Source organism: Myotis nattereri, assembly GCF_964212035.1.
Source record: "Myotis nattereri genome assembly, chromosome: 15".
Taxonomy (NCBI): Eukaryota; Metazoa; Chordata; class Mammalia; order Chiroptera; family Vespertilionidae; genus Myotis; species Myotis nattereri.
This window is the reverse complement of record NC_138090.1, coordinates 30,228,938-30,256,588: the sequence shown is the minus strand read 5'-3', so window position 1 is coordinate 30,256,588 and position 27,651 is coordinate 30,228,938. Positions and strand designations below refer to the sequence as shown.

The 27,651-nt window shown below is 46.8% G+C and overlaps 1 protein-coding gene and 2 pseudogenes across 3 annotated transcripts in view; 2 read left to right on the top strand and 1 right to left on the bottom strand.

Annotated features, from left to right (window-relative positions):
• The window catches only part of ACSF3 (acyl-CoA synthetase family member 3), a 77,777-nt gene that overhangs the window by 18,332 nt on the left and 31,794 nt on the right, over positions 1-27,651 (bottom strand). The window contains exons 5-6 of the mRNA XM_081107470.1: positions 26,179-26,327; positions 12,504-12,616 (exon numbers count right to left, since the gene is read on the bottom strand). Coding sequence (XP_080963596.1) covers positions 12,504-12,616; positions 26,179-26,327 — 262 coding nt within the window. The remainder of the gene's footprint in view (positions 1-12,503; positions 12,617-26,178; positions 26,328-27,651) is intronic.
• Positions 933-2,685, top strand: LOC308531349 (Y-box-binding protein 1-like; annotated as a pseudogene). Its single transcript has 2 exons — positions 933-1,176; positions 2,140-2,685. The product of its transcript is annotated as a Y-box-binding protein 1-like (transcript).
• Positions 14,761-26,049, top strand: LOC308531348 (large ribosomal subunit protein eL22-like; annotated as a pseudogene). Its single transcript has 3 exons — positions 14,761-14,780; positions 15,688-16,182; positions 26,046-26,049. The product of its transcript is annotated as a large ribosomal subunit protein eL22-like (transcript).

Genomic DNA, 27,651 nt, shown 5'->3' with positions numbered 1-27,651 from the left:
TCTAAAAGCCATGTTCTTAGCTTCCCATTAAATCCTGTGTCCAGGGCATTTCTCAGACAAACCATGGAACCCAGGAGAAGCAAGTAGCAGCCCGTGCCCTGCCTGTGGCAACTGGAGCAGCTCCGAGTTGGTAGTACCCGCTGGAGAGCCTTTTGGAGGTGCTACTTTGCTTGGTGAAAAGGAAACTGACAGAGCAGTCTACGGACAGGGCGGCTCCAGGAGGAAGACTTGGGAGCCAGGAGACACTGGCACTGAAATTCACGTGGTCGTGGAAGGCAGGGAAGCTCAGTGCTTCTCTAGTGTGACCACAGTGAAGGGTAGCAGGGAGACTGGGTTTTATAAGAAACTGAGCAGGGGCTTCCATGGTGCCAGGAGAAGCACCTGCAGAGGAGGCACCTGTGAGGTCACAGGTCCGTTCCTCTGGTAAGCCACCGCTGGCCTATTGGAGAACCCAACACTCCTCACTTAGTAAGAGAACTAGTAGTCAGAAAACCAGCAAGGCTGTGGAAGAACTTAACCATCTGCATCTAACTGACATTTACACTCCAGCCCAAACTAGCAGAACCAACATTAACAAACAGGACCACATATTCTGGGCCATAAAACATACCTTAACAAATTAAAACAACAACAACACTGAAATCATATCAAGCATGTTTTCTGATCAAAAGCTAGAAATCAATAACAGAAAAATCTCTAAACCCTTGGAAAATAAATATCACACTTATAAATAATCCATGAGTCAAAGGAGATGTCTTAAGGAAAATTATAAAATATTTTGAACTGAATGAAAATACAACCCACCAACAAGGGGGGAGTACAACTAAAGCAGTGCTTAGAGGGAAGTTTATATAATTAAATGCATATATTAGAAAAGAGAGAAGGTCTCAAATCAATAACCTAAAGTTTCAACTTAAGAAACCAGCAGTTCAATGGGTACTAGGAGCCGAGAGCGAACCCCAGAGAGCCCTGAGCAGCCCCAGCACCGTCAGCCTAGTTACCATACACCGGGAGGAGCTGCAGCTGCTGCAGCCTGCCACCACCACCTCAGGGCTGCCCACACCAAGCCTGGCACCATGAGCAGTGGTGCAGGGAATGGAGGTCCTGGCGGCCTCACATCAGCGGTGCCTGCTGGCAGGGCGAAGAAGGTTTTGGGAAACGAAAAGGGAGCCCACTGTATGGGAGAACATATTTGGCAATGATACATCTTATAAAGGGTGAATATCCAAAATATATAAGGAACTCATACAACTTAATGAAAGGCAGATAAACAATCCAATTAGAAAATGGACAAAGGACCTAAATAGACATTTCTCCAAAGAGGACATACAGATGACCAAGAAAAAATGCTCAAAGTCACTGATCATTAGAGAGATGCAAATTAAAATGACAAGGAGGTATCACCTCATACCTGTCAGAATGGCTACCATCAACAAATCACAAATGCTGGCGAGGGTATGGAGAAAAGGGAACCCTAGTACACTGCTGTTGGGAATGCAGAATGGTGCAGCCATTATGGAAAACAGTATGGAGTTTCCTCAAAAAAGTAAATATGGATCGGCCATTAGACCCAGTGATTCCACTTCCAGAAATATATCCTAAGAAACCTGAAACACCAATCAGAAAGAATGCATGCACCCCTATGTTTATAGCAGCACAAATTATAATAGTTAAGTTCTGGAAATAGCCCAAGTGCCCATCAGCAGATGAGTGGATAAAAAAGCTGTGGTACATCTACACCATGGAATACTATGCAGCAGTAAAAAAGAAGGATCTCTTACCCTTTGAGACAGCATGGAGGGACGTGGAGAGTATCATGCTAAGTGAAATAAGTCAGAAGAAGACAAGTATCACATGATCTCACTCATATGTGGAATCTAAATAACAAAATAAACTCATAAATGGAGTGGATCCAGAGACATGGAAGCATGGAACAGAGTGCGGAAACACAGATGGAAGGTGAGGGAGGGTGAGTGGATGGGAGGTAATCAACCAAAGACCTTGTATGCATATATACAGAACTCATGGACACAGACAGTTGGGTGGTGAGTGCCTGGGACGGGCATAGGCTGGAGGGGGTCAATGGGGAAAAGGGGGGACATATGTAATACTTTCAACAATAAAAATAAAAATAAAAAGTTTTGGGAACAGTAAAATGGTTCAATGTAAGGAAGAGATATGGTTTCATCAACAGGAATGACACCAAGGAAGATGTATTTGTACACCAGACTGCCATAAAGAAGAATAACCCCAGGAAGTACCTTTGCAGTGTAAGAGATGCAGAGACTGTGGAGTTTGATGTTATTGAAGGAGAAAAGGGTGTGGAGGCAGCAAATGTTACAGGCCCTGGTGGAGTTCCAGGAAACATGCAAGGCAGTAAATATGCAGCAGACAGTAACCATTCCAGACACTATCCACCTTGCAGGGGTCCTCCGTGCAAATACTAGCAGAACTACACGAACAGTGAGAGTGGGGAAAGAATGAGAGATCCAAGAGTGCTCCCAAAGCCAGGCCCAACAGCACCTGCCCTACTGTAGGCAACAGTTCCCACCTTACTGCATGCGGACACCCTATGGGCATCGACCACAGTATTCCAACCCTCAGATGCAAGGAGAAATGATGGCGGGTGCTGACAACCAGAGTGCAGGAGAACAAGGTAGGCCAGTGAGACAGAATATGTATTAGAGCTACAGAACATGATTAACTGGGGTTCTCCTTACCAAAACAGCCTAGGAAGAACAACAATGAAGTAGATAAGAAAATGCTAAACCACAAGATGGCAGAGACAAAAGCAGCTGATCCACCGGCCCAGAATTCACCCGCTCCCAAGGCTGAGCAGAGCGGGGGTGAATAAATGCTAGCTTACCATCTCTACCATCCGGTTTAGTCATCCAACAAGAAGAAATGAATATGAAATTCAGCAATAAGAAATGAACAAAAGATTAGAACTGAAGACCTTAGGCTAGGGTCTAAAAGTGGGGAAACTTTTTTCTGCCGATGGCCATTTGGATATTTATTAACATCATTTGCAGGCCATACGAAATTACCAACTTAAAAATTCGCCTGCTACATTTGGTCAAACATTTAACTCACCCCTAAGGCCTCGGCAGGGCCAGCCCAAATGATTCGCAGGCCTTACACGACCTGCAGGCTGGATGTTCCCTACCTCTGCCTTCAGTGCTTGCTTTTTGCCCATTAACCAGACAGCTAGGACTATCCGCATTATCTATACAGCATGGGGTTTTTATTATTTTTACCTGTAGAAGTCTCATTTTGGTAATGACAAACGAGGCTTTTATTTCTTAAAAGCCTGGTTTTTCTTAATATATCTTTAAAGGTTTTTAAAATTGTTTCATATTTGGTCAAATTAAGATTTTTAAGGACCTTATTTTTAATTTGTAATAAAAATTCAACAAACTGCAAGCACCTGTTAATAAAAGGCCTTAAATAATTGTTTGTGTAAAAACAAGAAAAAAAGAAACTAGAAAAAGAGAAAGCAATTGCAAAAAAAAAAAGAAAAAGAAACTATAAAGATAAGACAGAAACTAGGATTAAAAAGAGAAAAGCAATAGAGGAAATTTAATAAATCTAATAAAGCTAGTTCTTTGAAGAAAGATTAACAAAACAGTTAAACTTCTAGCAACAATAACAAAGAAAAAAGAAATGGAAGACACAAATGACTAGTATGAGCAATGGGAAGGGTATCACTTCAGACTCTATATATATTAAAATATTAATAATGAAAAACTCTATGCACATAAATTTGGCAACTTAAATGAAATCGAATTCAGTTAAAATCTTCTAAAAAAGAAACCTCTAGACCCAGATGGTAAATTCTATCAAATATTATAAAAACACAAAACTCCAATTACACACAAACTCTTCTAGAAAATGAAAGAGGGAACATTTCCTGACTCATTTTATGACACCAGCATCATCGATGCCTCGTGATACACTGACCAGCCCTCAAGCACAGCAGCTGCCAGCACACAGGCTCTGTGGTCACAGACACGTAGAGTACAAAGTTGGGGTCTTCTGGAACCAAAACCAACTCTCTTTCAACTAGAGCCCCAGAGTCCCATTCAATTCCATCAATCCAGCTCAATCCCATTCAACACTTAATCTGAGCCCCTTCTTAGATTTACCTGACTACCACAGGGTAAATACCATAAAGATGGGCAGATTCACCAATTCTAACTTTTGCACAGATTTGCCAAGGGCATCTCTGGTCTCAGGAAAGTACATATCAAGTAACTAAGATATGTCATCATTTTCTTCTGTTTTAAAAAAATATACTTCTTAGAGGCAGAGCAGCCTCAAACAGATTGTCAAACTGCAGCGGGAAGGCCGGGGAGGGTTGGGTGGCAGGAGGGAGGGGGGTAAGAGATCAACCGAAGGACTTGTATGCATGCATATAAGCATAACCAATGGACATAAGACACTGGGGGGTGGGGGAGGCCAGGGGACTGTCAAGGGTGGGGAAAAAAAGGGACACATATGTAATACCCTTTGTAATACTGTAAGCAATAAAAAAAAATATATATATACTTTTTTTAACAAATATATTTTAATGATTTTTTACAGAGAGAAAGGGAGGGGGATAGCGAGTTAGAAACATCGATCAGCTGCTTCCTGCACACCCCCTCCTGGGGATGTGCCTGCAACCAAGGTACATGCCCTTGACCGGAATCGAAGCTGGGACTCTTCAGTCCGTAGGCCGACGCTCTATCCACTGAACCAAACCGGTTAGGGCTAAAAATATATATATTTCTATTCATTTCAGAGAGGAAAGAAGGAGACATTGATCTCAATGATGGAAGAGAGTGACTGATCCGCTGCCTCCTGCACGCCCACACAGGGGATCAAGCCCGTAACCTAGGCATGTGCCCTGACTGGGAATCCAATTGTGATCTCCTGGTTCATAGGTTGACGCTCAGCCACTGGGCCATGCCAGCCAGGCTGTCATCATTTTCTTTCTTTCTTTTTTTAATCCTCACCTGAGTATATTTTTCCCATGGATATTTTTCCCATTGATTTTTAGAGAGAGTAGAGAGAAGGAAAGACAGAAATATTGATGTGAGAGAAACACATCAATTAGTTAGTTGCCTCCTGCACGCACCCCGACCAGGACCTGAGGTGGGGAAGAGCCTGCAACCAAGGTACATGTCCTTGACTGGAATTGAACCTGGGACCCTTCGGTCCACAGGTCGACACTCTATCCACTGAGTCAACCTGCTAGGGCTGTCATCATTTTCTTTATGCTAAAAAAGACAAGGCATTTTCATTTCTTGGGGGAGAGGGAAAAATGAATCACCAGATAGAGCTCTAAACGCTCACACACCTATTACACATTTGCTTATGTCATACTAACTACTGGACAGACCTTGACAGTAAGGCCAAATTAATATTGGTGGTTGATGTAAATTTTAGAGACAAGGGTATGATGGGATATCAAGAGTGAAGATAAACCAGAAGGAGAATGGCCTGAGAAAAATATCAGAGAGAAATAATAAACTAAAATCCTATATAATAAAAGCCTAATGTGCAAATTGTTCAACCGGGAGTTCAACTGCTTGCTATTACGTGTGCTGACCACCAGGGTGCGGCGTGGAACATGGTGGGTATTGGTGATGCGGTGCTGGCAGCAGGCGGCAGTGGAGGTGCTGCCTGCCCGATGGGCCCCAATGAGAGCAGGACTGCAGTGGGATGGTGAAGCAGGTAAGTGGGCGACGCCAGGCCAAGGCAGGTGCAAGCAGGGGCCCGACTGCCCTGCTGATTGCCCCGCAGAGGGTGACCAGCGGCAGGCAGGCCCTGAAAGCCCAACTAGGGCTGGGCCCTGGGCTGGGATGGGGAAGTGGAGGTGGGTGGTGGCAACCAACCTCCTGCGGCACCCAGGAGCGGGGCTGCGGCCTCTCACCGGCTACCTGGGGGCTGGGGTGGTGGGGACAGAGATGTGGTGAGAATGTGGGGTGTCCCTGAGCTTGCTCTCACTCCCCCTGTTTCCCTCCCCTGGGATGCCAGGGGTCCCACGCCCTCCTACCCCCCATCCCCCTCCCCGCGCCCAGCCTGCCCTGCACCCTCCGGGTGAGCTGGGCCGCAGCCGCCGGGACTGCAGGGGCGCCAGTTGGGCTCCCTGTGGGTTCACGCAGGAGCTGGTCTGCAAGGCCGGCCAGGAGAGAGCGTGCTGCCCGCCTGGCTTCCGTGCGGCACTGCTGGGAGGCCCAGAGGCCGACCCTGTGCCCCAGCCTGCAGTGTCTGGCAGCGCTCACCACATCTCTGTATGGAAACTCAGGCGCCATGACTCAGGCAGAGGGGGGCACGTGGGGACTGCCCAGGGCCCAGAGGTCAGCTGGGACCTGCCCTTCCACGCCAGACACTTGCGCTTTGATCGCCAACCAGGCCTAGGGACCGCACCCATGCACGGATTTCATGCACCGGGCCTCTAGTAGTGTACAACAGCAAACACTGCCTTCAACTAAAATCTATCACTCATGTCACTAGGCCATGCGCAGAGCCAGAGCCCTGAAGGGGTTTCTGCTGGGACTCCTCAGAACCACTTGGGGTTCACACCCTCATGTGCTAGGACAAGAAGCAGGGCTGGGTGGTTGGTCAGTGGGGCCCACTCCCCAAGCTCTGGGGACCAGCTGTTCCTGAGGGTGTTTCGGGTGCAGGTTGGATGGGCATGCAGCCAGACCCTGGGTGCCTGGCAGTCTCACATGACTTCATGCCACACCTGCTTTCCACACGGCAATAAAAATCTAGGCTGTGTTCACAAGGGACTCCCCGTCTTTGTGCCTACAGGAACATTGATTGAGTGAGGGCCTCTCCACTTACTATGACCAGCGCCAAGCCTGAGAGCTGACAACACAAGAACGAACACTTCCTCATCTGAAGCAGCCTGAATCCCACTCTCACAGACTGCAGTGCCTGCCCCAACTCTGACCCCTGTTCCACTGGCCTAGTGACCTGCTGGAAGCAGCACTGCACTCTCCTCTATCAGCGGCAGGTGTTGCTGGAAACAGGTGGAACCCCTGACACCTGCCCGATTCATGATGAGAAGACAGCTCTGCCCCTCTGTGGTGGAGGGCATACTAGAAGGTGCCGGAATCCAGGCTGGTGAGCAGGTGCAGTACACAAGGTACAGCACCTGTGCCTAATGGCCCCTCCTTGACTGTGGGCTCCCCTTGTATCCTGATGAAGGGCCGCCCAGCCAAGCATTGCCCACTGCTTAGACCAGAAAGAACTGGCCACCCACATAGGGATGAGCCAATGGGAGGAAGGTGGGACTTCTTGCCTTGTATTTCAGAGCAAAGGGTATTTGGGGGCAAGCTCTGGTTGACAGCTGGAAAGAGAGGCACAGGGCTGCTGAGTGCTCTCAGGCAGTCACCTGGAATATCAGGGTGACAAACGTGATTCTCTTTTTCGGGTCATGCTGCCTCCTACTTGGCCCCTGATAGAGGTGGCGGACTCCACCACAACTCAAGAGGGATGGAACTGTCAGCCGTTTGTCTGAAGTGAGTGCGTCTGTGGGGAAGGCACCATTACCATCATGGGGCAGAGCGTTCCAGGCCCCACTATGGGTCAGGTGCAGCAGTTGGCGGCACACGTAGCGACAGATGGCCGTGACAGGGGAGGGGACTGGAGATGCTGGTGGCGTGGGCAGGAGAGGCAACAGAGCAGTCTGCTGTCCAGAGCGACAGCCTGCATATGGATAAGATATGAGATAATTAATTTTTAAGAAGAAATAAAAGGAAACAGAGCTCACAGCACCTGTCCTGCTCTAGCCAATGCACATCCACATGGGTCTCTGCATCATCAGCAAGAGGAGAGGATTCTGTGTGGAGGCCTGGCTATCCTCTGTGTTACATACAGCTGTGAAGCCCTTTATCTGCTGATGGACCCCATTGTTGCTGGCTGGTGCTCGGCTCTCATGTAAGCAAGCAATTTCAAAAAATAAAAATAAATAAATAAATAAAGAGAGTGTGCGACGTGCAGAATTTACAGGCAGGAGCCAGCTGGAGGCTGCAGCACATGAAAGATGCATGGCAGCAAACAAAGCCATGCGTTAATCCAGCCCAGCAGGGAGGGCGCAGCCAGAGGAAGCCTCGAAGGTGAAACTACTTCAAATGGTGCCGGAGAACCTCCCAGTGGGGGAGGGCGCCTGCTCTACCAGTGCCTGAAGTCCCACCAAAGTTGCAAGAATCAGGAAGTGCTGGCAGCAGAGCCACAGACAACAGGGACAACTGAGCTGCTGGGGTGCTGGTCAGCCAGGGCAGCCACACACTCAGGGGCATGGAGACATGATGGTGTCACTGCGTAACAACCTGCAGTGAGCCCAGGCTATATTCTGTGGGGCACCCAGGACAAGTTGCCCTCCTGACCCATATATACCTGCCCCTCAGGCAGCACAGCTATTGGGTGATGTGGGCTTGTGAGAACCCCTTGCTCTGGGCCTGGAGGAGTTAACAGGGGTCTCCTGTTGTCTGGGAAGTTCTGCATGGCCTGCGGGACACCTACCCCGCGCTGCGTTTGCCAGGATGGGTGCCATTACTGCTGACACCTGTCTGCTGATCTTGGCAGCAACATGAGGGTTGGTGTCCAGCCCAGAGGGGTCTCCTCAGGTGCTAGTTGGATGAAAGGAAGGAATGGATGGGAGAGGCTGAGGCCACAGCTCCCACAGCAGGCTGGCTCCAGGGAGTTCTCAGTGATGTCCTCCCTGAACCTCCACGTTCGCTGTACGCTCACCATTACCACGCGGCACACTTCCGCTCAGTAGGCACTTCTCTTTGGTAACTGCTACCTGCACGGACATCATGCCTATCATCCAGGTGCACAGACCTGCTTCAAGACCTGTCTGTCCTCAGGACAAACCAAGGAAACACCTGCCCCAGACTGAACCTGCAGTGGAGAAAGGTGCTACATGTGACATCATGAGGTCAGTGCACAAGGGGAACACCACAGCGTGGGAGAGGTTGGATAAGATGCTGGTCCTGTGGGTGTTTTGGGTGAAGGGCCATGGCGCACGGCGCAGAGGAATCCTGTGTGTGGAGAAAGAACAGTGGATGTTAACAGTAAGTGATCTGGGTGAGGGGTGTGCAGGTGTTTTTTGTACTGTTATTTTTGCAACTTTTCTATAAATTTATTACCAAATTAAAAGTAAAAACCTATAAATTAAAAGTAAAAAACAAACCATTTGAAACGAATCATCTCAGCCATCCTAACTTACGAACATTAAAGAGTCAGTCCTTACCAGTCTGGGCTGCACTAACTGGGAACTTACAGTGTATCAGACAGGAACTGGAAGGGTTTTGCTTGGCAAATCTCTGTTTCAGAGACAGTATCAACAATTTTCAGCAGCAGGTTCACAATCCGTGTAGGAACTGAGCAGACTGCAGCCTCCTGCAGCATGAGGCCACCCTACACCGACAGCTCACGGGTACCGTAGCTTCCTCCTTTTCTTATTAGTAATCATGGTCCCCGACGAGGCCAGTGCGAGTTCCTGTTTCCGCTGCAACATGCCACTGAAATGGACGAAAATGAGTTCCTTCAGGGTGGCCGGGGCCTCGGTTTGCATGCCTTCCGGCCTAACCCTGCCCGTGGCTGTCCTGCACGCGGCAGTGCTGATGGGCTGGTGCAGACACAGAAGCGCAGCTGTGATCTGCTGGGAGCTGAGGCCACATCTCACAGACGGGAGGCCCAGATGGAAAGTTCCATGTAGGCAACTGCCTGAGCACTGCTTCATTCGTACTCTACCAAGTCTTGGGGGGAGAGGACTTTGAGTCTCCACTTTTAAAGGCTAAAGATAGATTGACAAATGCCATCAAACACAGGAGGGAGGTGTCACTCTACCCATGAGTGAGACCCCAAAGCCCGTTTCTGGTCTGCGGCCCTTGAAGGTAACAACCTCGAGAGCAAGTGTCCTACTGCACTGAAGGTGGGGTCAAGCAAACAGTGCCAGGGCGGGGCCACCTTCAAGAAAGGCACAGGGAGAAAGAGGCAGGGCCCTGCAGCTGGGACTTAACCAGGGGTCCCTCCTGTGGCCCTGGTTATCCCAGAGGTGGCCTTTGCCGAGCACAGCCTCACTGGTCACAAGACTAAACACTAGGTCCAGGACCAAACCCCTGTGTGGGACAACAGGCCCTCTGGTGTGTCTTCCCATGGAGGGGCCCTGAGACTCCACGCGGCCATCAGGGCAGCTACAGTCTGGACTGTCTGTCCTCCGATCCCTTCACTGAGTTGAAAATGTTCTAGAACACACCCTCATGAGTGCCAAATCCCCTTATGTTCACATTTAGACAGCTGGGGTGTACCTGCACGGAACTCACCACGCAGGGAGGACCAGACCCAGCTCCCTTATGGCCTCTCCTATCTCCATGGCCTAGCCAGTGGCACCCATTCCCCTGCAGCCCCCACCCTGTGGAACGATTGCTTCCTTCTCCCTGGTTGTCAAGCGCTCTGGGCCAGGGCTGCGGCTTTTTCTATTTTAAGCAAGTTTCTGTGCACAACTCTCTGTAGATGGAAACAATCAAAGACGGGAGAGGAGCTGTCAGATGGCCTGCTGCCTGCCACAACAGATGCGAGTTACTTAAAATTGTATGGTCATTTAGGAGGGAGATGCTCCCCCCTACCCTTCCTCTCTGGCAGCATCCCTGCGACTTCCAGTAGAGCAGGTGCACATGGAGGCCGAGCCATCAGGCGATCGGCACCTGGCGGAGGCAGTAGTCATGGATCCTGCTGCTGTGCCACTAGCATCTGATGGATCCACAAATCCACACTGTTCCTCTCTGTTGGGGACCTCCTGATGAGGAGTGTCCCTGGAACCCACAGCCTGGCCTGAATTCTTCGCTGGCCATTCCTGACCTGGCACACAGGCTAAGCATCCATGGGGGAGGCAGTCATCAAATGCAGGGAGGGCTGGTGACCAGGGGATAAGCGGGAGTCCACGAGGAGGCGGCGGTATTGGGAGGCAGTGCAGGGCACAGGCTAAGAGCCAGAAAAGGACCCCATGGTATGGGTGTGGCTAACGCCTTGGACAAGCAGGGCAGAGGCAAGAGCCCTGGCAGAGGGTGGTCAGGGAGTGACAGCAATGGCTCGGACCCCCAGGGTGGTAGTGGAGGAGCAAGACTGTGTCTAGATGTTATCACATCTGGGAACTGAGGCTGAGAGAGTGAGAACCTGGTGAGGGCCCAGGTAAGAGGTGTTCTTGGGCACACAGAATGCCTACTTTTTGACATCATTCTAAAATTTCCATAAATTATACTTCAAAGCATCCAAATTCCACCTATTTGCACGCACAAAAACACTCAACAACAATCTCCTCAGTCCTCCCATTTCAGATGTGGAAACTGGGGCCCATAGAGCATGGCCTGCACCCAGCCCCTCCTGGCACATGAGGTGCAGAGGGGGACTGACCAGCCCAGCAGTGCTCATGAAGAAGGGTAAGCTGGAATAAGGACTCACTACTGTCATCTTTTGAAACCTCTGAGTGACAGAAATCAGTCACAGGTGATGTCTAGTATGGATATCCGCTGTAGAGAAAATCATTTCCTTTCTTCTTCTTTTTTTTGGGGGTGGGGTGGGGTTAATTCTCACCTGAGGATATTTTTCCATTGATTTTTTTAGAGAGAATGGGAGGGAGGGGGAGAGACACAGAGAGAGAAACACTGATGTGAGACACATCAATTGTTTGCCTCATGCACGTGCCCCAACTGGTGCTGGGGATCGAGCCTACAACCGAGGTAACGTGCCGTAACCAGAATCAAACCTGTGACCCTTCAGTCCGAGGGCCAAAGCTCTATCCACTGAGCCAAACCAGCCAGGATGAACATCATTTCCCTTGAAATAAAAATTCCACTTCCCACTAATCCTAAACTTTTCTGTGACTCCCCTTCACTTATGAGCAGCACATCTGTAGCTATTAAAATCTTCACTGAAATAAGACAATGGACAGTGTTTCTGCTTCACTCTTGTGAATTTTAGAATCACATAGAAACTAAGAGAGCACCACCAGTGACTTCAGTAGAAATGGGTAACCTTAGTTCAAGGGTCCTGTGGACCTGCCCAAAGAGCCCTAGCGAGGCTCCTGGCGTGGCCACACCTGCCCCGGAAGTGTGTGTTGGCGTCACTCTGAGTAGGCACCAGGGTCCTGCCAGCACAGAATTTTTAACCAGATCCCACCTATAGTGACTTCTGTTTTAACTTGAGTTGTCCTTAGCCAATGCGGTCATGACCCACCTCAAAGTAACACCAGTGCATGGAGCCCAGGGAGAGGCCAGGCAGAGCACTGGAGATCGGGGCACACTGGGCCTTGGTTGCCCGCTCACACTGTCCACAGTGGCACCCTTGGTAAATACCAGCCAGCATCCCCACCTTCCAGGAGGGCCAACCCCAAGCAGTGGGATTCCACCTCCAAAGCACAGAGACCCAAACCCCTGTGACTGGCCTGCTGGGTGGTCACGATCGTGCAACGCTCATGTGCCACCATGGAAAACAGGGTGGCTCACCCTGGTGTCCTTCTCGTTTCCTTCCGCGTGGAGGATGTAGGGGCAGCCCTCCTTCTGTGGGTTTTCTGAGACAATTCGTACCTCAACGCCTGGCAGCGGGGTCCCCACAGAACCTGCAAGGAGAGGAGAAATATGAGAGAAAGAAGATGGAGTCAGAGGGATTCCAAAGGAGAGGGCTATACACCTGTGGCTCTCAGATCCTGCCTGGACATCACTCACAGAGGAGAGAAGACCTGGGAGCCTGCAGCGGGCGCCCACCCTGCCGCAGCAGCAGCCAGTGCTCAGTGCTCACAGTTGCCAACAGTGTGCAAGGCGAGGCTCTGAATGCTCCAGAGCAGCGGTCACCAACTGGTGGTCTGCGGACCACTGGTGGTCTGTGAGGTCCGAAAGGTTGGTGACCGCTGCTCCAGAGCCTTCAGTTCATCCTAGGAAGGCCCCCTGCACCCAGGCGGGATGTAGGCACAGTTTCTACTTGTACCTGGCTGAGCACTAAGGGCACTGAAGCGCACCTGTCCAGAAAAGGTCCCAAGAGGCACTGATGCTGAAAGTTGGGTGGTGAGCAAGGATCCTCACGGCATTCTGGTTTACTCTTAGGCACCCATGGTTTGATCAGTGTCTTCATCCCACTCAAAGGCCCCAGCAAAGTGGGCCAGCTTACAATCAAACTTCAAACCTACAAAGGTAAGGCAGGTGGCTTGAATGTGTCCCACAGCTACTGTAATAAATGACTAAGGCATAACCAAGGTTCCAAGACCAAACTCCCAGCATCTATGCAAATTCACTTCAAGGTTTTAAGGCCTTTATTATAACCGCTGAAATCAATGAGGATTTCTCAGTGGATAAATGTCCCCAGAAGTGAGGTGAGCAAACTCTGCAATTTGTTTCATGTCCCGGGTCCAAACTCTTCACAAGGTTGGCTGTGTCAGTCTTCTGTAAACAGCACCGTCCTATCCTCCTTGGCCTGTCTCCTGCACCTGAGGTTCAGGGGCGAGGCCTGGGCCCTATGGTTATGGTGAGCTCTCCATGTTCTGGAGGACTTTTTCCTCAACTCTGGTCAGTATTCTGTATCAGGTCCCAGCTGGAAGCAGACAGACCAGCATCCTCCCACTGCCCTGCTTTTTTTTGGTTTCCAAAGATTTTTCAAATTTAAAGTGAAATCCATATAAGATACAATTGATCATTATAGAGTGGCAATTCAGTGGCATTTAGCAATCATCATCACCATCTAATTCCAGATATTGTCACCACCCCAGAAGAAGCCTGTGTCCATCAGCAATCACTTCCCACCTCTAGCCCCTTACCCCCAGTAACCACTAATCTACTTTCTGTCTCTATGAATTTGCCTGCTCTGGAAATCCTATATAACAAAGAGCTAATATGCTAATTAGACCAGATAGCAGACCTTCTGGAACAACCAGTGGGTGGGTGGGGGGGGGGGGCGGGGCCACAGGCCCACGAGGGCCTCTAGTTTCATGTAAAAGAAATCGTATGACATGTGCCCTCCTATCTCTTTTTAGTTGTACATATACTTGGAGTCTGTGGTTATACAGGCATTAAGGACATTCAGGACTCAAGAGAGCCTAGAAGCATGGACATTTCATCTCCAGTGTAGAGATAAGACATCGGGACCAGAGACAAGGGCTAGATTGTGAATATGGAGGTGGACCAAGCCCAGCCCGCTCTGACGTCACAAGCTATGCTTCTCCTGCTGATGGCTCAGCCTGCCCCTGGGCGCAGTCAAGACCAGCTGCCATTCTGCACACTCTAAATTTGGTTTCCAGTTGACTCCAAGGTCATTATCTTTTCTAGATTAAATAATGCCTTTCTTTGTCAATCTCTCGTTTCAGTGACAAGTTTAACTCCTGTCATCTACACTGCTCCTCCTTGGACCTCATGGTTTGAGAGGACTGACAGACACACCGGCAGAGTGACCAGAGCTCCCAGCAAGGGCCACAGCCCCGACTGCTGGGACACTCACCCGGGCCGGGGGTCCAAGGTCTCCAGATGCTCCCAGTCACTCGTGTTTCATGGTCAAACTTCAGTAGGCTGACCTTGGTTTTAGCCCTTAATGACTAGAGTGTTGGTCATAATTTACGATAAGTGTGTGTGTAAAAGCCATAGAATAAAGGGCTCAAGGGAGAAATAGGGCAGATAATATGCAGAAGACAAAGGCCGCGTGTGAGAGGCAGGGCTGAGGCCAGCAGAAGGACACTCAGGCCACACTTGACCCCGTGCCCCCGGCACTGCCACAGGCCGTATGGAGCTGACAATGCTCTCGTAAACTGTATCAGTAAGATCTTTCTTGCTGCTTGAGCAAGGGTGATACAGTGCTGGGCAGGGTGATTAGCCCGAATACGAAGAAAACATCAGATACTGGAAAATGATTGATTGCCCTGAGACTGGTCAGATATGATTTCTACAAGTACCTGCCAGAGATAAAGAGTTCCATAAACACACCTTAAGGAGTCAGGCAGAATGTGGTTATTTCATCAGGAGGCATTTTGTCAACTTAAGTGCAGAATCTGAAGCAGGACCAACTGCCTCGCTCAGAAATGAAAGCCTGCTTCTCATCCCCTTCCGAGGAGCCTGTCTGAGCAGCAGTGGACACTGGCTCAGCCTGAGTGCGCTCAGACAGTGACGCCTCCTCAGTTGTAAGCTGGGAGCTCATCTCCCCAGAAGGAAGGAAGCAGAGGCTCCACATTGTCCCTGAGACCTGAGAGATGTGTGTGGCCGAGGGAGTCCTCCCGGGTCTGCCCAGGACAGGGGAGGTGTGTGCCACGTCAGCCACGCCCGACCAGCTGCAGTAGCTGTTGGGGGCACGTGTGGAGAAGGTTAAGGGCTCAGTCCCACAGCTGTTAGTGGGTCACTTCAGTGACTGCTAGTCATAAGTGGTGTGACCCACAGCGTCTATCCAACCTGGCTACAAATCAGAGGTTTCCACAACCTCCTCCTGGGTTAAATCATTTGCTAGAGCGGCTCATAGAACCCTGGGAAACAGTTTACTTACTAAAAGACCAGTTTGTTATAAAGCCTACAACCTCTGAATGGCCAGATGGAAGAGATGCCTAGGGCAGGTATGGGGAAGGGGCGTGAGCTTCCCTGCTTTCCAGGTGCTTAGCATAATAATCCCCAGGTCTATCCATGCTGTCACAAAAGTTAAGAGATCTTCTTTCTGCCTCCCCAGCCGCCATGGCTCCGTGAAAAAGCTCGTGGCGAAGGGGGGCAAAAAAAAAGAAGCAGGTTCTGAAGTTCACCCTTCACTGCACCCACCCCATAAAGGTGGAATCATGGACTCTGCCAACTTTGAGCAGTTTCTTCAGGAGAGAATCCAAGTGAATGGAAAAGCTGGGAATCTCGGCAGAGGGGTTGTAACCATTGAAAGAAGCAAGAGTAAGATCACTGTAACATCTGAGGTGCCTTTTTCCAAAAGATATTTGAAATATTGCACCAAAAAATATCTGAAGAAGAATAACCTATGTGACTGGTTGTGCGTAGTTGCTAACAGCAAAGAGAGTTACAAATTGCTTTACTTCCAGATAAACCAGGATGAAGAAGAGGAGGAAGATGAGGGTTAAAGCTCATTTATCTGACAAATTTTGTATGAGTTCTTGAATAGAACTTGGGAACCAAAAAAAAAAAAAGAGAGATCTTGCTTTTTCACAGCCACACTAGAGGCCCGGTGCACAAAATTTGTGCGTGAATTGGGTCCCTAGGCCTGGCTGGCAATCAGGACTGATTGGGGCCTTCTGGCTGCCGGCCAGGGCCTCCCTTCATTCTGCACCACCCCCTGGTGGTTAGCACGTCATAGCGAGCAATCGGTCTCCTGGTTGAACTCCTGCAGGGACAATTTGCATATTAGGCTTTTATATATAGAGATAGTATTCCATTGTGTAAAATGTACCACAGCTTTTCTATCCACTCATCTATTGATGGGTACTTGGGCTGTTTCCAGATCTTAGCTATTGTAAACAACACTGTTACGAACATAGGAGTGCATTTATTCTTTCTGATAAGTGTGTTTCAGGAGTCCTAGAAGTGAGATGGCTGGGTCAAATGGCAGTTCCATTTTTAATTTTTTGAGAAAATAACCTACTGTTTTGCACAGTGGCTGCACCAGTCTGCATTCCCACCAGCAGTATACTAGGGTTGCCTTTTCTCTACATCCTCACCAGCACTTGTTGTTTGTTGATTTATTGATGGTAGCCATTCTGACAGGTTTGAGGTGATACCTCATTGTAGTTTTAATTTACATTTCTCTGATGATTAGTGATGCTGAGCATTTAAAAAAGATATATTTTTATTGATTTCAGAGAGGATGGGAGAGGGAGAGACATCAATGATAAGAGAGAATCATTGATCAACTGCCTCCTGCATGCCCCACATTAGGAATCGAGCCTGCAACCTGGGCATAAGCTCTGACTGAGAATCGAACTGTGACCTCCTGGTTCATAAACCAATGCTCAACCACTGAGCCATGCTGGCCAGGCATTTTTTCATGTCTATTGACCAGTTTGAAGAAGTGTCTATTCAGATGCTCCGCCCATTTTTAATTTGGTTGTTTGTTTTCCTGGTGTTGAGTTGTATGAGTTCCTTATATATTTTGGAAATTAATCCCTTATCAGAGATATCACTGGCAAATATGTTCCTCTATACTACACAATGGGTTCCCTTTTCTTTTTGTTGATTTTTTTTTTTTTTTGCTGTGCAGAAGCTTTTTAGTTTGAAATGTTTATTTTTCCCTTTGTTTCTCTTGCCCTAGGAGATGTATTGATGAAAATACTACTACGTGAGATGTCTGAGATTTTACTGCCTATATTTTCTTTTAAGATTTTTATGGTTTTGCAACTTACATTTAATTAAGTCTTTTATCCTTTTTGAGTTTATTCTTGTGCATGGTGTAAGTTGATAATGTAGTTTCATTTTTTTGCATGTATCTGTCCAATTTTCCCAACACCATTTATTGAACAGACTGTCTTTACTCCATTGTATGCTCTTGCCTCCTTTGTTAAATATTTGACCATAATGGTGTGAGTTGATTTCTGGGGTCTCTGTTCTGTTCCATTGGTCTACATGACTATTCCTGGAAATAGTCATGTATTACAATGGCTTTGTAGTATAGGTTGATATCTGGTACTACGATTCTTCCAACTTTGTTCTTCTTTCTCAAGATTGCTGAGGCTATTTGGGATCTTTTTTGTTCCATATACGTTTTTGCAATACTTGTTCTAGATATGTGAAATACGCTGTTGGTATTTTAATAAAAATTGAGTTGAAACTGTAGATTACTTTGGGTAGTATGGACATTTTAATATTATTTCTTCTAATCCATGAATATAGTATATGCTTCCACTAGTCTGTATTTTCCTCTATTTCTTTTTTCAAAGTCCTATAGTTCTCTGAGTACAGATCTTTTGCCTCCTTGGTTAAGTTTACTCTTAGGTATCTCATTTTTGTTGTTGTTGTAGCAATGGTACATGGGATTGTTTTTTAGTTTCTCTTTATGAGAATTCATTATTGGTGTATAAAAATGCCATTGATTTGTGGATGTTAATTTTGTATCCTGTTACTATGCCGAATTAATTTATTAAATCTAGCAGTTTTGTGGTGGAGTCTTTATGTTTTTCTATGTACCATATCATGCCATCTGCGAATAATGAGTTTCACGTTCTCCTTTCCAATTTCGATGCCTTTTATTGTTTTTCTTCTTGTCTGATCACTATGACTAGAACTTCCAGTACTATGTTGAATAAGAGTGGTGAAAGCAGACATCCCTGTCTTGCTGCTGATCTTAAGGGAAATGCTTTTAGTTTTTGCCCACTGAGTATGACGTTGGCTGTAGGCTTGTCATATATGGCCTTTATTATGTTGAGGTATGATCCTTCTAGTCCCACTTTGCTGAGAGCCTTTATCATAAATGGGTGCTGGATTTTGTCAAATGCTTTTTCTGTTGATATGATGTGTTTTTTATCCTTCATTTTGTTTATGATGTATCACATTTATTGATTTGCGAATATCGTACTAGCCTTGCATCTCCGTAATAAATCCCACTTGGTCATGGTGTATGATCTTTTGAATGTATTGCTGTATATGATTTGCTAATATTTTGTTAAGAATTTTAGCATCTATGTTCATCAGGAATACTGGCCTGTAATTTTCTTTCTTTGTAGTGTTTTTATCTGATTTTGAAATTAGGATAGTGCTGGCCTTGTGAAAAGAGCTTGGAAGTCTTCCCTCTTCTTGAATAGTTTGAACAGTAAGTGTTAGCTCTTTGAATGTTTGGTAAAACTCACCTGTGAAGCCATCTGGTCCAGGACTTTTGTTTGCTAGGAGTGTTTTGAATACTAGTTTAATTTCATCAGTCATTATTGGCCTATTCAAGTTTTCTGATTCTTCCTGATGAATTTTGGAAGATCGTATGTTTCTAGGAATTTGTCCATTTCACCCAGGTTGTCCAATTTGTTGGCATATAGCTGCTCATAGTATTTTCTTACAATTCTTTGCATTTCTGTGATGTCACTTTTCCCTCTTTCATTTCTGATTTTATTTATTTGGGTCCTCTCTCTTTGTTTCTGATGAGTCTGACTAAAGGATCATCAATCTTGTTTATCTTTTTAAAGAACCAGATTTTGGTTCTTATGTATTGATCTTATGTATTAGTTTTTTAGTCTCTGTCATTTATTTCTGCTCTGATCTTTTTTATTTCCTTCCTTCTACTTTCTCTGGGCGTCTCTTGTTGTTCTCTTTGTAATTCTTCTTCTTCTTTTTTTTTTTTTAAATCCTCACCAAGGATATTTTTTCCATTGATTTTTAGAGAGAGTGAAAGGGTGGGAGAAGGACGGGGGAGAGAGAGAGAAACATCGAAGTGAGACAGATCGACTGGTTGACTCCCGCATGCCTCCTGACGGGGAGACAGGGGGCAAATCTGCAACTGAGGTATGTGCCCTTGACTGGAAATCAAACCTGCAACCCTTTGGTCCATGGGCTGACACTCTAACCACGGAGCAAAACCTGCCAGGGACTATTTGTAATTCTTTTAATTATAGGGTTAGACTGGTTGTTTTTTTTTGAGCCCTTTTCTTATTTCCTGATGTAGGCCTGTACTGCTATGAATTTCCCTCTCAGGACTGCTTGAGTCCATAGATTTTGCTGTGTCCCATAGATTCTGAGTTGTTGTGTGTACATTTTCATTTGTTTCCAAGAAGTTTTTGATTTCTTCCTTGATCTCATTGGTAACTCATTCATTGTTTAATAACATGCTATTTAGCTTCCATGTGTTTGAATGTTTCTGGTTGGGTGTTTTTTTTATTGTAGTTGATTTCTAGTTTTATGGCACTGTGATCTTGATATTATTATAATATCAAGATGCTTGATATTATTTCAGTCTTCTTGAAATTTTTAATACTTATTTTGTGTCCTAACATGTGGTTCTTTGAGAATGTTCCATGTGTGCTTGAGAAGAATGTATATTCTCAGCTTTATGATGAAATGTTCTGTAAATATTAAGTCCATCTGACATAGTGTGTTATTTATGGCCTGTTTCCTTGTTGATTTCTTTGTTTGGAGGATCTATCTATTCAGTGATGTCAGGGGGCTCTTCAAGTCCCCTGCTATGTCTGTATTGCTGTCAATGTATCCCTTAAAGACCACCAAGAGTTGTTTTTTAAAAAAATATACTTAGGCACTCTTATATTGGGTGCATATATGTTTACCAGGGTTATATCCTCTTGTTGGATTAATCCCTTTAGTATTATGTAGTGACCTTAATTGCCTCTTGTTATGATCTTTGTTTTGAAGTCTACTTTGTCAGATACAAGTATTGCTTCCCCAGCTTTTTGTTTGTTTGTTACCATTTGCATGGAATATTTTTTCCATCCTTTCATTTTCTGTCTGTGTGAATCTTTGCTCTGAGGTGGATCTCTTGTAGACAGCATATATATGGATCATGTTTTCTTACCCATTAAACTATCCTTTGTCTTTTTATTGGAGCACTTAATCCATTTACATTTAAGGTTACTATTAATATGTACTTATTTATTGCCATTTTTTTTCTTTCTGCCTATGTTTCTCTCTCTCTCTCTTGATTTCTTCTTTTTCTTAAAGCAGTCCCTTTAACATTTCCTGCAATGTTGGTTTGGCAGTAATGCACTCCTTTAGTCTTTTTAAAATTTTATTATTTTCACTGATTTCAGAGAGGAAGGGAGAGGGAGACAGAAACATCAATGAGGACAGAGAACCATTGATCGGCTGCCTCCTGCACGCCCCCTACTGGGGATTGAGCCTGCAACCCGGGAATTTGCCCTTGACCAGAATCAAACCTGGGACCTTTCAGTCTGTCTGCAGGCTGACACTGGCTTGGGCTCCTTTAGCCTTAAAAAAAAATCAAAAAAAAAATCTGGGAAGCTCTTTATTTCGCCTTCAGTTTTAAATGATAGCCTTGCTGGTTAAAGCAGTCTTGGATTCAGGTCCTTGTTTTCACTACTTTGAATACTTCATGCCAATCCCTTCTGGCATGAAGTATTTCTGTTGACAACTTAATGATACTCCCTTATAGATAAACTTTCTGTCTCTCTCTTGCTGCCTTTAAGATTCTCCCTTTATCTTTAATGTTTATCATTTTAATTATGATATATCTTGGTGTGGGTCTCTTTGTGTTCATTTTGATTGGGTCTCTGTGCTTCCTGAACTTGTGTAACTTTTTCCTTTACCACATTAGGGAAGTTTTCTGTCATTATTTCTTTAAACAGGTTCTCGATTCCTTGCTCATTTATTCTTCTTATAGTACCCCTATGATACAGATGCTATTAGGTTTCATGTTATCCCAAAGTTCCCTTAAACTATGTTCCTGCTTTTAAATTTTTTTTCTTTGCTGATCTAATTGGGTGTTTTTTCTACCTTGTCCTCAAAGTCGGCTTCATTTAATATACCAGTACTTTTAATTCCTTCCAATGCATTCTTGATATCAGATATGGTATTCTTCATTTCTGAATGGTTACTGTTCATGGTTTCTATTTCCTTTTTTCATGCCATTGTAGTTCCCATGAGGTTCCTTGTAATTCTCACTAAGTTCCTTGAGCATCCTTATAACCATTACTTTGAACTATCTATACTAATAAAAGCCTAAGCGGCCCTCGAGCGACACCCTCACGTCATCACAAGATGGCCGCCCCAACATCGTCACAAGATGGCCACCACAAGATGGCCAGGAGGGGAGGGTAGTTGTGGGCGATCGGAGCGGCAGGAGATGGCAGTTGGGGGCGACCAGGCCGGCAGGAGAGGGCAGTTGAGGGCAATCAGGCCAGCAGGGGAGGGCAGTTGGGGCGAGATCAGGCTGGCAGGGGAGGGCAGTTGGGGGGAGGGACCAGGCCTGCAGGGGAGGGCAGCTGGGGGGGACCAGGCCTGCAGGAGAGGGCAGTTGGGGGCGACTGGGCCTGCAGGGGAGAGTAGTTGAGGGCGATTGGGCCGGCAGGGGAGCGGTTAGGCGTCTATCAGGCTGGCAGGGGAGTAGTTAGGGGGCAATCACGTTGGCAGGCAGAAGCAGTTAGGGGCAATCAGGTAGGCAGGAAGGCGAGCAGTTAGGAGCCAGCAGTCCTGGATTGTGAGAGGGATGTCCGACTGCCGGTTTAGGCCTGATCCCACAGTCGGACATCTCCTAAGAGGTCCCAGATTGGAGAGGGTGCAGGCCAGGCTGAGGGACATCATCCCCTCCTGTGCATGAATTTCACGCACCAGGCCTCTAGTATATCTTATAAATTGCTTGCCTCTACTTCATGTAGCTCTTTTTCTAGAGATTCCTCCTTTTCTTTCATTTGGAGGCTGTTTCTTGGTCTCCCCATTTTAGCTGTCTCTTTGTGTTTGTTTCCATGTATTAGGTAGAATTGCTATGCCTCCATATCTTCATATGGTAGTTAAGTGTCCTGTGGGACCCAGTGACACAGTATCCTTTATCTTCTGAGCTGAATGCACTAAGAATGTCCCTTGTGTGGATTGTAATTGATTGCTGTTGGCCTGTTCAAGTGTGTGGATCAGCCCATGGGCTGGCTGACTGTGAGGCTCAACTCCAAGTATCAGTATGTCGTGCAAGTTATTGTACAGGTGCAATCTCAATGTGGCTTCTGCAGTCCTTGGTTAAGTTTCCTCTTCAGATAGTCTCCAGTTAGTATTTCAGGGTGACTGTTCCCCAATTTAGCTGTAATTTCCAGTTTGGTTCTGGGAGGCATTGTGAGCAAGATCCACCTACTCTGCCACCATCCTGAACCAGCCCAAATATATATTTCTTATCTGAAGAGGGACCTACAGCTTTCCTCCTCAAATGCACAAAAGGTCAGCCTCCCCGTCCACTACTCTCTGACTGCCACCTTTCAAACCACTCATTTCCCCTTTGAGTATTTTTTAAAAGGAAGAAACTGCACCACCCACACACACACTCCTCTGGTTCCTCTTTGCTCTGTTCAGTAAGGCCTCATCTCCCCTCACAAAGTGAAAGTTACAAACCATTAAGAAAATCTATAATGAAAGTGCTGACAGAATCTTAATTAACTATGGCATCACAAACACAATAGCGTTAAACTCTCAAGGCAGAGACACTGACTTGAGTTTCACAGTCATATGATAAATAAAAGTAAGGCCCACACAGAGAAGAGACTGAAAACAGGGGTGGGGAAGCCCTGGAGCCCCAGAAACATGCTACCCCACCTCTGAGCTGGCCCTGGCACAGCAGGATCAACTGGGCAGTGGCCACCCTCCTAGCACGTGGACAGTGCTGCCCTCCTAGCATCCATCTGGCAGCAGCACTGGCCTAGTCAGAAGTGGCATGTCATTTTTCTGTCTCTCTTTAAAACAGTTGCCTGTTCTTCCTAGATAACTTTAATTGGCCTGCAGCTTGGTCCAGCATCTGGGGAGCGAGGCTGCTCTGCAGCTCGTCCCGAGAGAATGGAAACAGGTCGATAAGGTCCTGGAGCTCCTGTCAACGTTCCACAGAGTCCCACTGCAGGAGCCATTAGCGCCTCTGATCTCAACCTCCAATTAGAGCGTCATTAGGCTCAGCAGCGCTTGGCCATGAATTATTCATCCTCCTCCAGATAACCGCATGGGACACAGGGAATGAATGATTAGATCCGACCAAGAGCTTAACACACAGCAAACATCCACCCCACGAAGTGTGTCCCTCCTTTGAGGCTGACCATGCCCTTCCATGCCCCCAACAGGTTTTGAGAACCTTTAAATAAATCCTGGTGGTCATTCAAGCAACTGTAGGAGCACTATTAAGAGGCTGTGCCGGAGCAGAAAGAAAGGAACCTCCAGAAACAAACCCCCACTGGGAGGCATGGGAAAGCCAGGAGAGGTAGCACGGCTCTGTCCCAAGTGTGAAAGGGACACAGGCTGGGGCTCCAACACAAGTTCGTAGCCTCCAGCTGTAATGGGCCCCCGCCCAGGAGACACAGCGCACACAAAAGACTGAAAGGGGCTCCAAAAAAACTTTTCAATCTGGTTTCTCCAGAAATGAGGCTCAGAGATGACATTTTAGGGATTTTCATATAGCACTCTTGAATTTAAGGTTGAAGATTACTTTACTTATTTTCCAAACCAAGGAACCGGCACTACACTTGACTGCTAGAGGTTTGCTTTACAGATATTTGATTCCAGTGTAGAGAAGAGAGACTACAGCCAGTCCACACTCTGATGTTCCACACACTGTCTCTGAGGCATGTAAGAGCTGTAGCCATAATTTAAGATCCAGAAATTTCTGGCTAATAAACCTTGGGTTTCAGAGTCTTTGGGTTCTATCTTCTCAGAGGGAACTGAAGGCCAAGTCAGTGGGGGACCCCCTTGGTCCAGGGGGTCCAGGACAGCTGCTTTCCTGGTCCCTCTACTGTCCGAAGGTGAGCCCTGAGCTGGGCCCCTGGGCCTCCAACCAGCACTTTAACACCAGATTGCAGACGGTGTCCACATCTCCTTCCTGCAGGTGGTCCCCACATTGCCATTTGCTCGCTCTCTCCTGTCCTGGTTCCCGGTCTTGGCTTCTCGGCCTTGTGTTTGCTCCTATAATTAAAGCCCAGAAAGTCTCCTGTCCATTTCTTTGCCCCACCTCTCTCTCTTTAAACTGGGCTGTCTGCTGTGCTGCTGTGCTCCAGTAAATGGGTGTTCCTGTGTAATGGCTGGAATGTCTGTTTGGTCAGGTACCCACTCTGTGGCTTTGGGCAGATTACATGATTTCTTAAAGCCTCAGACTCCTCATCTGTCAGTGGGAAAGGTGGTCCCTATATCAGGGGCTATTCTGGGGAAAGTTTGGCAATTTCTTATAAGTGAGAGCACAGACCTACCTCCTGACTCAACAATCCCACTCCAAGTTGAGAAATAAAGACGTATGTTCACACAGAAACTTGCACACCCACATTTACAACAGCTTTGCTAGTAACTGTCCACAACTAAATATAACCCAATGTTCTTCAGCTGGTGAACAGGTTAATTAACAGTGACCTCTCCACACCAAATACCATGTGACAATGGAAAGGGACATGTGATGACATGGACAAGTTACACATGCATCCTGCTAAGTGAGAAAAGCCAGACTCAAAAAGGCCATGTCCTGTAGGAATTCATTTATATGACATTCTAGAAAGAGTGCAATTACAGGTGGAGAAAGCAGGTAAGTGCCTACCTGGCCCTGGGGTGGAGGAGGTGCTGACCACACAAAGGGAAAGGTCTTGAGGTGATTAAACCCTTCTATATCTTGAGTGTAATAGCAGGTACATGGCTACTCACGTAACTGAACATGAGGGGTGAATTTCATTGTATGTGCAAGCTAAATTGGTGTACTGATGTAGGATTATTTTACTTTTCCTGTGAATGAGATATTGCTGCGCTCTGGACACATTGGAAGTGACTTCTTATGAGTAATAGAAAAGGGCCAAGAACAGAACAGAACATGTTCCCATCTTAGGCCTTGGGCTCTGTTTGAAGATTCCCTGTTAAGGACCCAGGATGGAAAGGTCTATTTAAATGAAAGTCAGAGTGGCCGTGGCCAGGGTGGCTCAGTTGGTTGGAGCACTGTCCCATGCACCAAAAGGTCGCAGGTTCCATTTCCGTTCAAGGCACATACCTAGATTGCAGTTCGATCCTTGGTCAGGGTGCATTATGGGAGGCAACCAATCAATGTTTTTCTGTCACATAGATGTCTGTCTCTCTCTCTCTCTCTCAAAATCAATAGAAACATATCCTCAGGTCAGGATTAAAAAAATAAAATAAAATAAACATCTTAGAGAAGGCTGGGCAGGAGGACCAGAAGGCAACAATTCCTGTCTAGAGCAGCAGGCTATCCAGACGTGTGCAGGTCACCAAGCACAGGTGGTGGTTCTCTCACCCCTTCCCCCAACACCTGTCATGTCTCTTGTTGCCACTAGCCATGTGTGGCTCAGGGAACCTGGACAGGAGGCTCTCACCAGTGGTAAACTTGGTTTGGACATAAGCAGCACCCACTCTAAGAGGCACTCTGTTGAGCACATGGATTTTGGTGGTTCACATTCTTCCTACCTGTCCCCCCAGGTAACCTGGAAAGACTCTGGTATAAAGAACAATTTTCTGTCCTAGCCTTAACTGGCCACTGGGGATAAAATGAGTGCCCAGAGGGACAGGCCATGGCTACCCTGCCAGCACCCTAAGAAGGCACTTTGTGTACCTGGCAAGCGAGCTGCTACGGTCAGGGGGTTGGACAGGGCCATGCCGATCTCCGTCATCCCATACCTCTCCAGCAGAGTGTGGCCTGTGATGTTCTTCCACTTCTCTAGTACAGGCAGGGGCAGAGCAGCTGATCCCGAAACCATCAACCTACCCGGCAAACCAAAGGCAGCCTTAGCTTCTGGTGACAACAATCTTCAGTACAATAAAAAAAGTCACTATTTTAAGATTCATGATAAAAACCATAGTTGGGGGCTAGAATTTAACTTTGTTCTTTGAAAAGAACTTGTTGGGTATATTTTAGAATGTAAATAGGTCTTCAAAAGGAATGAATAATCAAGGTAAAAGAAAAAAATAATTTTAGGGTCTTTGATGACACTCTGCAAATAATTAACATGCTGTTCACAAACAATCCAAAATAACAGTAATAATAAGATGATTATGACAGAATTTAGATTATGGGTAAACTGCTACCAAGTCTGAGGGGTAAGAGGGGTAGATGAGAGGAGACAGTCCACCGCTAAGGGATGTTCAGAGGTCCTACACACTGGATTGCGCTGAAGGGCTCACGATGGTGACAATGACATTTATTTAACATCTGAGAGCTCTAACTACTCTGGGGTATAGCATGTCATGTAAGCATTATGTGTGGAAAGGAAGAAGTTTTTGGTTCTAGTTCAAGCTAGAGAAGAAACAACTGCTCTGTTTCCTCAAAAGGTGTACAACTCACAAGTACCTCCCCCACCATGAGCCTAAATAGGGGAGGTCTCAGGGCCACTGTTACCAAGAAATCACCCTGGTTTCCCCTCTCTGGTATCATTTCTGCCATGGGTTCTACAGGGTTGGGTGCTCCTAATCCTGCTTTTGTATTGGTGGCTGAGCAATGGACACCTCCATCTATAGCTGCCGAACCGCACAATGGCTTATGAGAGGGTGGGCCATTAGGTGACGGGTAGCAGGCAACATCAGACAAGAGCTGTAGTTCCGCAAAAACGTCTTTATAGAAGAGCAAAGGAACGGTGGAGCAAAATCATAACATTATCAAATATTTGTCTTGGATAATCCAGAATTTTCTTAGGGAAAACAAAGCTGCCCTTCCTTTGTTCTTAAGAACTAGGAATCAGCTGCACAGAGTGGCCCAGAGGCCACAGAAACACACACACAAATACATTGGAATTTAAAATTCACGTTTGCCCAGTAGCTCACTCACTGTGGTGTTGAGAGGTTGTGCACACCTCAGACATAGCTTGTCATGTCTGTCTGCAACATGTGTCTATTGGGTCTGTGAAAACCCACCAAACTGCCCATTCAGGTGCGCACTCTGAGTGGGTCCCTTTTCAGTCCACCAGCTTCTAAGAGAGTGCAGAGCACACTTCTTGCCACTGAAAGACCCAAAAGTGTTGGTGTACCTCTGTCAGGAGGGGTGTGATGGGGCCCCAGCAGGGAGAGTTTCAAAGGGCCACAGACTGTTGGA